The sequence below is a fragment of the Vicia villosa genome, linkage group LG1 (genome assembly GCF_029867415.1).
Source record: "Vicia villosa cultivar HV-30 ecotype Madison, WI linkage group LG1, Vvil1.0, whole genome shotgun sequence".
NCBI lineage: Eukaryota > Viridiplantae > Streptophyta > Magnoliopsida > Fabales > Fabaceae > Vicia > Vicia villosa.
The window spans coordinates 80,370,795-80,381,390 of NC_081180.1; the positions used below are offsets into that span (position 1 = coordinate 80,370,795).

Below are 10,596 nucleotides of genomic sequence, written 5' to 3' on the forward strand. Positions count from 1 at the left end.
AATGTTGCATTTGGAAAAGTAAAAAAACTATTATTTTGAGACAACTTTTTATGGCTAAAAAGACACTTATTTTATTTTGGGTTAAATAAGTTTTTAGTCCCTCTAAATATAGCCGTTTTCAATTTTAGTCCCTCGAAATATTTTCTTCAAAGAATGATCCTCCTAAAAATTTTAATTTTAACTTTTGGTCCCTCCACCAATTTAGCGACGGTTTTTACAAATTAGAGACGGTTTTAGCGAAGGTTTTTTATTTAGCGACGGAATTAGCGACCATTTTAGCTACGATTTTGCCATGAGGGACTAAAAGTTAAAATTAAAATTTTTAGGAGAACTATTCTTTGAAGAAAATATTCAGAAGGACTAAAATTAAAAACCGCTATATTTAAAAGGATGAAGAACATATTTAATCCTTTTATTCCTTTTATTTTAGAACAGAGGGAGTAGCATTAAAATCATATTCCAATGCAAAACGAGAAAGCACACTACACTTCCTCGTCTCAATGGAAAACCAAGCTTCCATGTTACGATGTTTTTTATTTTTTGCCGTGATTTTACACGACTCTTTCCCAAATCGCACATTTGAATCCGAAAAATGTTATCTTTATAATATCAGCATTTAACATTTGAATTGCCAAAAAAACCTTTATTGAGTAGTAACTATAACGGTTTGAAAGCAATACAAACATAAATTTCTTGAAAGTATGATAGTCTCACGCTTATTCCGAAAATTCCCCAATTTTGTTCGTCTCTCAAAATCCTCTTACCCAATTTCTTCAACACTCTCACCAAGTTCAAATTTTGATCACCATTATTCAAACCCCACCAATCAATTCATCCAAAACCCATCTGGGTCTCTAAAAAATTCACCATTTTTTCAATTCACACATCTCGTCTTAACAAACCCAACATCACCAACCCAGACGCCGAAAAATCTGCAAAATCCTCTCCACCGCACCCGACTCCCCTGTCGATATCTCCCTCCGCAACTTCCCGGCGGAGGTATCACCGGAGCTCGTTACTGATGTCTTAAACAAGCTCAGCAATGCTGGTATTCTCGCACTTTCGTTCTTCCGTTGGGCGGAGAAACAAAAAGGGTTCAAACACACTACAGAGAGAGCTTCCATGCTTTGATTGAAGCATTGGGTAAGATCAAACAGTTCAAGATGATTTGGAATCTGGTAGATGACATGAAACAACGAAAGTTGCTGAATGGTGACACTTTTGCTCTAATCGCTCGTAGATATGTTAGAGCTAGGATCGTTAATGAAGCATTGAAGACGTTTGAGAGAATGGAAAGATACGGATTAAAGCCGTAGATATCGGATTTTAACAAGTTAATCGATGTTTTGTGTAAGTCGAAGTTTCATGTTGAGAGAGCACAGGAACTGTTTGATAAAATGAAGCAATGGGATTTGGAGCCTGATTTGAAGTTTTATAGTATTCTGTTAGAAGGTTGGAGTCAGCAACAGAATTTGTTGAAGGTTAATGAGGTTTGTAGAGAGATGAGGGATGAGGGTTTTGAGCCTGATGTTGTTACCTATGGTATAATCATCAATGCTTATTGTAAGGCTAAGAAATATGATGAGGCTGTTGGGTTTTATCATGAGATGCAATTGAAGAATGTGAGTCCTAGTCCTCATATATATTGTACTTTGATTATTGGTCTTGGTAATGTTAATAGATTAGATGAAGCTCTTGAGTTTTTTGAAAAATCGAAGGCTAGTGGGTTTCCGCCAGAGGTGCCGACTTATAATGCTGTTGTTGGGGCTTACTGCTGGGCAATGCGGATGGATGACGCTTACAGAATGGTTGGTGAGATGAAAGAGCTTGGGATCGGTCCGAATTCTCGAACCTATGATATAATACTTGTTCATTTGATGAAGGGTGGGAGAACAAAAGAAGCTTACTCGGTTTTCAAGAGAATGAGTACTGAGATGGGGTGTGAGTCGAGTGCAAACACGTACGCGATCATGGTGAGGATGTTTTGTAATGAAAATCAATTGGATATGGCAATGGTAGTTTGGGATGAGATGAAAGACAGGGGAATGCTTCCTGGAATTCACATGTTCTCGACGTTGATCATTTCTTTGTGTCGTGAAAATAAGTTGGATGAAGCGAGTAAGTACTTTCAACAAATGTTGGATGTTGGGATTCGGCCTACTGCAAATATGTTCAGTGCCTTCAAGAGTGCTCTAATGGATGCAGGAATGGAGAATACTGTGAAACATTTTGCACTGAAAGTTGATAGGCTGAGGAATACTCCATTAATTGCTTAACTTACCCTTACACAAAGACATTGTAGGATGTTAGGATTTGTTTATGCAAGCATTAGATAACTGTTTGAACTTGAAGAAACCTTTGTTGTAACTTGTGAATTTGGCTATTAGTAACTTCTTTTGACAAAAAATCACACTTTGTATGAGAGGTGGCAATAAATATAGTTATTTGATGTGAGCAAATATATAAATTTTCTTATTATTATATAATGATTTTCTACATACTTAAATGTATTTTTATAAATTAAAATTAAAATATGACAACGTACAGTTGATATGTGTACGAAGGTTCCACAGCTAAACTATTTACTAAAATATCATATTACATATCGGCTTAGTCTAAAATATTATATTACATATCGGCTTAGTTGATTTAAACAGATTATAATATATTCTTTCAAAAAATGCATAATGGAAAATGTTTTAAATATGTATATATAGAATTTTATTCACTCTCGATTGTGAACAGTGAAATTAATTATCGTATCTGTCCTATTAGTGTGAAGTTATGCTTCTTTTATAAATTAAAATCAATTGTGTAATCACCATTACCATAATTGCTATTAGAATAAAATAACTTATACTTGATTAAAAAAATAAAAATAACACTTAGTGACTCATTTAATACTTTACTCCATTTCATTTCTTGTTACAATTGATTAAAAAAATAAAAATAACACTCAGTGACTCATTTAATACTTTACTCCATTCATTTCTTGTTACAATGCATGATTTGTTTCTATCAGACTATAAATACTACCAAAAAAAATGTCAATGAAGTTGTGTTGTCCAGTCAAACTCTTTCCACTCTTTAGAAAAGTTAGCCACGGCTTGCTTCTGTACGTCCAATGCTGCATACCTTTGCCGTCTGTACATATCTTCCTCCGGTAAATGCAGCATACCTCTAAGAACATTCAATCCGAGGTTATTTTTAAAGTCTTTTTCATCGTCAATGACATGAACAAATCCCTTGTTTAAGCCAAATTCAACATGAAAATAAGGAAAATCCTTCGGGATTGAGTTGCGCAGACCCTTTTGACTGGTATCAATGAGTTTTTTGGCATTATGCTGGCTCCACTCATCTTCTGCTTCATCAATTGCCTGTGATTTAAGTCATTTTACAAACGGTGAGTTTATGGTTTGAAACAATAAAAACAACAGAAACAAAAACAGAAACGGAATAATGAATAGAAACAAAGCATTATAAAGGATCTTTCACTAATGGCACTGTAATAATAATAATCTCAAGTGAAAACGAGGTAAATGATTGATAACAGAAACAGTGTTTAACAAACATGATCCTTTTCTACAGGTTTGCTTTCAACTAAGTTTTAACCACATGTGGCACACTCATAATAACATGATCCGTTTCTACAGGTTTGCTTTCAACTAAGTTTTAACCACATGTGGCACACAGCACACTCATAATAACATGATCCGTTTCTACAGGTTTGCTTTCAACTAAGTTTTAACGGTTTGCACACTCATTATGAGAAGGCTTACATGTAGCACACTCATAATAACACGTGTCATAACGGTTGTGCAAGTAAGCTTATAAATTGAACGGAACTACACCCAAAATTAAAATAAAGCATTTGAGCTGACCTAGAAAATAATTCAGTTTTATAAAGGGTGTGGTTAATTGTTTTCTATATGCAACTACTTTAACTATAATTAATCAAACCGGACCAGATTAAAAGCTCCGGGATTCAACTCTCTCAAAAGTTTTGAATTCCTAACAAATAGTATCATCCTTGTCCTTGACTTGACTTCAGTTTTTTTTGGGTAGGGGGTTGGATAGATATGTCTGGTTTTAGGTTCAAGTTCAACTATCCATATCTAAACACGATCGGTGCCGTTTTAGGCTCAGGCAAATCTCACATTAGACTACCTTATGCAATGAGTATGGAGTACAACATTGAAACAAAAATGAAGCAAGTATGCTCCCATCTTATCACTATCAAATTTGTGGCTCATAATCTACAAGTTAGCCCATCCAAATGTCTTCATACAAAAGAGTTAAATGTCATCTTTTCTAAATATGATAAATCTGGGTAGTTGAAATTTTGAAAACCCAAGATAGCCAATAAAATGACAGACACATCAGGAAATAATTGTGAATAGTTGAAACTTTATATGGCTTTTTGATTCAATTTGCATGGTCCAAGTTCCTATTTGCAGTTTGCACTATATATTTGACATTTCACTCATGAATATGAAGGACATCATATGAAACTGAGTAGATAATTTTAATCATACTAGAATCGTTTTAACAAGTTACTCCCCAAAAATTGGTAATTATATAGTGTCAAAGAAAGTAAGAAACACTAATAATACTTTCATATTGGCTTTTAGACCATAACGTGGTAATACAATTATGTGCAGCCTATTAACAGTACATTTCAAGGATGCATAAATGAAAAGCATGAATTCTGGAGAGACAGATATAAGCAATGCAGAACTAAAAAAAACAATGTTTAACATCTAACCTTCTTAAAGTATAAAGGAGCATCTTTAGCAATATCTTTGGGTAAAGGAATGCACTCAATCTTACAATGGCGCCGTTGTTGTGCCAATCCCATCACAGTTTCAAGAAACACTACTTCCTTATCTTGCTTTGCAAACATCATAATAAGGCATTTCTTGAAGTTTCGGATTTCTTCCCACACATTATCATCCACAGTTCTTGTAGCTGATTCATGCTGTCATATTGATGATAAGAAAAAGTTACAAATTATGAGTCTATAAAATAAAAATAATGAAGTTCTTTATGACACAAAAAACAGACTAAAAAATCAGTTCATCAACTTTAAATTCATATAACATTTATAAAACTTATAGTAGAAGAAATTAAACTCACGTGAATGGGTAGAATACAACAATGACCAGGCACCAAGGGCTGCAACTGTGGCAACATAAGATATGTGAAATTTGCAATGGACACAACAAGATGCATAGGTCGCTTTGGATTCTCTAGACAAAAGAGGCAACGTTCTTTCTGGGTTAAGAAACGATTTGAATTCATCTTATTATGGATATTCTTGGGGTCTTCACCTCCTTGCTTCTTTTTACTCTTTCTGCTTGGACCATCTTCAAAATCATATTCATCATCTGCTTGAGTGTGAACTTTAAATTGTTTGTTCTGCATTATATTGCGAGCAAGATTCATATCGGCATCATCCTCGCCTTTCTTCTGTTCAGTAGATATTCTTTGCATAGCATACCTAAAGAAAAATGAAATTCGTATAAGGTTGTAGACACTAATACTAATTGATGGAAGAAATCAACATGTTTCTGACCTTATAAAGAAATTTAAAAAAAAAAAAACAAAGACAATATATGTCACACTATGTTTTGCTGCAATACAAGAAATTCATCTTAACCAAAATGTTTTCACATCCAGAATTCTTGAAAATACGCGTGGGATTAAGGACTTCAAAAAACATATACATAGAGTTCCAAGATAGAAAAATACCTTTTAGAACTTCCTTCAGCTCTTGATCTAACTGCATGATCTTCGTTGGCCTGCTTTGTGTTCAAAATCTTCGCTTCCTCCTGCACACCAAAACAATAATGGAAAGTGAACAATTTAATCAAAATAATCATGAAAGTAGAAGGATGTGCTTTTGTAGACAATATATTAAGAGAAAAACAAAGTCAATAAAATAATGCACACTCTCCCATCTTATCTTATGGTCTTTACCATTAGTTTGTCAGCTTCGTCATTCTTCCCTTTCAAACGAAGTTGCATAGCCTTGGCGGCCAACTGGTTGGCACTCATTTTATTCTGTACTGCTACAGCATTTCCTTCACTAGGTGTGTTAACATCTGAGTTATCGCTCACCTTACTGACTAACTCCTGCATAAAGCTTCCATCATTAGCAAATTTATTTAAGCTAGATGCTGCAGCAGCAACAATCTCAGCACCCTCAGCTACCACAAACTGGTTTTTGTGCTTTCTCCAAGACAGTGAATCTTGCATTTTAGGTGCTTTCATTTCATGGTGCCGATCCTGTTGACATTTGCAAAATTCAGTTTAGTACAAAGGAATATATCTCATAAATGAGATTCATACCCAGAATAATATATTGAAAATAGAATCTGTCTAAAAAATAAAAATGCTATAGTTTTCTATTTGTTCTCAAAGTTACCCTTTTAGAATCTCTTTGGATAGGCTTTTCAGAATCTGGTGAATTATCTTCAGCTACCCTTCTTTGTCTACTTTTAATAGCACGTAGATGAGCTCGGGCTGGGGCAGCTGCTCCTGATGCAACAGATGCAGTCAACTCACCAAGGGAACCCCACCTTTCTCCCACAACCTGTACATATCCACATAGTGAATGCGTTAATAACCATTGAAGCGTAGTTAAAGAACAAAATGGCAGAGAGAAAATACGGGAATGAATCTGCTTTTGGAGAGCGAAATAATATGAAAAAGAGGTGACGATTCTCCTTACAAAGGTTTACCATTCTACAAACAAAGCAAATATTCAAATCCTAAATGCTAACAATTCAGAGTGGTCCTTCCTCAACCCTCCTAACATAAATAGAGAAAAACTAATACAAAAAATAAAAATAAAGAATATCTGAAAAGCAAGCACATATAACCTCTTGAAAACTTCGTCCTTCTCGAGCTGCTTGCTCTTGTGCACGCTTTAATGCTTTAAGTCTCCAACTTGCTCCTCCATCCCCAACAAGGGAAGATGATAGAAGTTTGCTTGCAGCAACGTTAACTCCATCACTTTCTTCTGGGTAACCACTGCCATCATCCTTAAGATAAGGATTCAATTCCCTAGGATTTGCCTTCTTTGACTAAAAAATGAGAAGAAAAAAAAGTTTTGTTAACATGTTATGTTAGCCATGGGATTAAAGATCATAACAAGCTGCAAAAAAATGAAAGCCTTTAAGATAGACAATAAATGAACATACACTTAACCTGTAAGAGCATCAACAGGGAATGTTGCTATTCATTAGTCACTCAAACATAAACATACAAAGATACATGAAAAATACTTAAAAAATTACTCGAATAAATAAGATTAGACAAATGAATATAAATTAATTCTCATGCAGAAGAAAGCCATAGACTCAAATCATACTTCGGAATGCTAATGCTCCCTAAAAGCCAACATTGATACCTTTTTCTCAGTTTTTGGATAACACATTTCATAATTTTTTCCATTTTGTAAGAATTAAATATAAAATGCTTTATTTTTCATTCTAGTTTCTTTCTGTTATTCAGAATTGTGTCGGCTGGCACCTCTGTTACAGCTTTCTAGAGTTAGTTACATTCAGCTACAAAGGGTGTATGTTAGCCTTGGTGAGTGTAGCTTAAAATCCCTACTTGAGTCTCATTTTGTTATAATTAATCAAAACAGAATTTCACAAATTATTCTAGAATGCATTTCTTCATCTTATTCGCTATTTTTAAAACATTTACTTATTAGTTATTCTTTCTATTTAATCACACTTAGTTTTCATCATTTTCAAAAAATATTAGTGGGTGATGACGATACAACAGCATGAACCGGAGCCTCGGCATAAGATTTGGAGATATTATCATGTCATGAATGACTAGGAAGTTAAAATTATTGCTTCTCCAAACTTCATCTATAGTGATTTTATTCCCAACCCTGCATTGTCTTGTTTGTATAACTAGTCATTCATTGGAACAATCAAACAATTACAACAATGACCTTGCTTTCTTGATGAATCTTTATTACCGCTCAACAATAAGCTCAGTGTTGACAACGGAAGATGGCAGTCCATGGCAGAGAGCCAAAACCCTGCAATAACAGCTGACATATGGTGGCACCATATCGGCATATGGCGCTGCTGCCATCCTTCACATATTTTGGCTATGGTGGATAGACAAAACCCCACCATTGATATCCGCCATGGCTGATACTTAACAATGACTCTATATAATGTTGCAGGTCTTAAGTTATATTACAATACGACTGTCCTTTAATATTAAGTGGTATTTTCTATCACAAACCACGCCTAAAATATTTCTTTAATCATTAGTTCATCCATACTACTTGGATCCTATGGTTTACATCTTTCATCTCAAGGTCAATTTGTATAATGTATCCACATCCACATTACTTAAACTCTAATACTTATGCTACGGTATATTTTCCACTTTTTACCTCTAAAATAGTATTTGTATGCATTGCACTCCAAATACGCTATTTTAATGATGAGTGATGACCGTACTAGTAAAAAATTAATGTCCTTCGATGCTTACGTTCCCTAATTTTTTTATCTTTCCCTTCTTTACTTTTTTTTTTCCACTTCTCCTAAGAAATAGCTTGAAAATGACACCAACGTGTTTTAATAATATAAACAGAGAACTCATTAAAAAATCGAGAAAGAAAAAAAATAAGATAACAATGAGGCTTCCTTTGGGGACACAAACATATATCAAAATAGACTAGACATGAGAGTTGGACAAGTAAACAGCTGAGTGGAAACAGAATTTTATACTAAGACATACCTCCTCAACTGGAGCTTCCTCTGGTAACATCTCATTTGTTTCTGAAACTGCAGGCCTCTTACTTTCAGACCTAAGCATCCAATCCAACCCCATTTCTTTTCTAGCAATATCCTTCTTACTTGTAGAATTGCCTGCAATGTCGGTAGCTTCTCCTTTGATCTTGTTCTCTCTACTCCTACCCTTTTTCTTCTTTCCTTTCCTTCTCCTTTTCTTATCATCCCGGTCGCTTTCACTTTCGCTTGTATATTCATCAGATGAGTACCGCTTCTTCTTTCTCGATCCCTTTTTTATCTCATCCAGCTCATCCTCGTCAGAAGAGATATTCATATTCCTAGAGCTCTTGTCCTTTTTCTTCTTTCCTTTCCTTCTCCTTTTCTTATCATCCCGGTCACTTTCACTCTCGCTTGTATAAGATGAAGAACTTTCATCAGATGAATACCACTTCTTCTTTCTAGAACCTTTTATTCTATCAAACTCTTCCTCATCAGAAGAGCTATTCCTGGGACTCTTATCCTCTTTCCTCCTACTTCCTGATTTCTTTCTCTCCTCGTCTTGTACCTAGTGGATAGAAAACAAAGTCAAACCTAAATTAGGAGTGAATAATAAAAGTGAAAATATGATAGAAGTATTGTTAGTCTACAAACCTGGTCACGGGGTATGAATTTCACCCCAGATAGCATGTTGTAGATTGCTACGCCTTACAAAACCTGCTTAACGATAAAAACAATAGATATCATAATGTTAGTATATGTGAATAAACCCTAACTCGGTGATGGAATATACAATTCATACAAACAGAATACTTTTTTCCAAATCAGAATACAAAAGATAACAACAAATTGAATCAGAATACAATCATAATTAAAATACAACAGATAACAATAAATTGAATTTGAATAGAATCATAATCAAAATAACAATAACAGAAAGAATATAACTAAAAAGAAAAGTTACTTGAATGCTTGGATGAATGAGACGGCGAGTTGGGAGAGATGAAGCTGCGAAATCTGAGAGCAAACGACGGGAGAATGGAGCCAAATTGCAAAAGAAAAGAAAAACCCTAATCTGGAATTGCCAGAAATCGCGGATATGAAGTTAGAGTTGAAGTAAACGCGCCTCGAGCTTGAAGGAGCTTTTTTGTTTTCACAGTAAAATTGTTTAAAAACGTGAGAAAGATTAACAGAACGCGGAACCAAACTTTGAGCTTCTTCGTTATATATGTTTGATTGATATAAAGAAAGATTTAGGGCTTATTTAATGTTGGATTTAGTTTTTAATTTTTATATTTTTTTATAATTTAATTTTTTTAAACTATTCCTAAGAAGAGGGAAGTTTAAAAATATTTGTTTAGCAATATTATATAGTTTTTTCATTTAGATATTTAATACTTATCGCGTACTTGATGTATAGAATATTTTTAAAGTAGATAAAATCAATGAAACCGTAAATTTATCTAAATTAGCTGAGTTGATTTACTTTTTGTCTTCATGTTTGAATCTAAATCTAACTAAATCAAACAAATTGATGGTTTATCACTTTATTGGTTAGAATCAAACATTTTTAGATATATTTTTTTAGATCTTTTAAAAAACCAAGTCAACTATTTTGTATTAGAGTCAATTTTATGTTTTATTAATATTGTTTAGGATGATGTAATTGAAAATTTTAAAGGAATTTAAAATTCAAAAAAATTCATATAATTCAATTGAGATCTATTATTTTTAAATTATTTTGTTTGGATGAAGTAATAAGATAATTCATTGTAAGATTTTTAGAGTATTTTTTATAAAATTTAAAAAATTTGGACCAAATTAAAAAATT

At 33.7% G+C, this 10,596-nt stretch overlaps 1 protein-coding gene and 1 pseudogene across 1 annotated transcript; one reads left to right on the top strand and one right to left on the bottom strand.

The window, feature by feature from the left end:
• Positions 1 to 555: 555 nt before the first annotated feature.
• Positions 556 to 2,449, top strand: LOC131643306 (pentatricopeptide repeat-containing protein At1g71060, mitochondrial-like; annotated as a pseudogene).
• A 444-nt stretch (positions 2,450 to 2,893) lies between these two features.
• On the bottom strand, positions 2,894 to 9,988 carry LOC131643305 (uncharacterized). Its single transcript, XM_058913495.1, has 10 exons — positions 9,730 to 9,988; positions 9,420 to 9,482; positions 8,776 to 9,333; positions 6,885 to 7,088; positions 6,428 to 6,595; positions 5,980 to 6,288; positions 5,752 to 5,831; positions 5,137 to 5,500; positions 4,766 to 4,978; positions 2,894 to 3,377 (listed from the first exon to the last, which is right to left on the bottom strand). The coding sequence occupies exons 2-10, from the start codon at positions 9,453 to 9,455 to the stop codon at positions 3,048 to 3,050; spliced, it is 2,262 nt and encodes a 753-aa protein (XP_058769478.1). The 5' UTR covers positions 9,456 to 9,482; positions 9,730 to 9,988; the 3' UTR covers positions 2,894 to 3,047.
• Positions 9,989 to 10,596: the final 608 nt, after the last annotated feature.

Excerpts from the sequence above, each read along its gene's own strand:
- LOC131643305 (XM_058913495.1), bottom strand. The coding sequence starts at position 9,455 with ATGCTATCTGGGGTGAAATTCATACCCCGTGACCAG. Across the intron at positions 5,501-5,751 it reads GCTGAAGGAAGTTCTAAAAG|GTATGCTATGCAAAGAATAT; the intron begins GTATTTTTCTAT and ends ATTTTTCTTTAG. Across the intron at positions 4,979-5,136 it reads GTTGTATTCTACCCATTCAC|CATGAATCAGCTACAAGAAC; the intron begins GTGAGTTTAATT and ends TCAATATGACAG.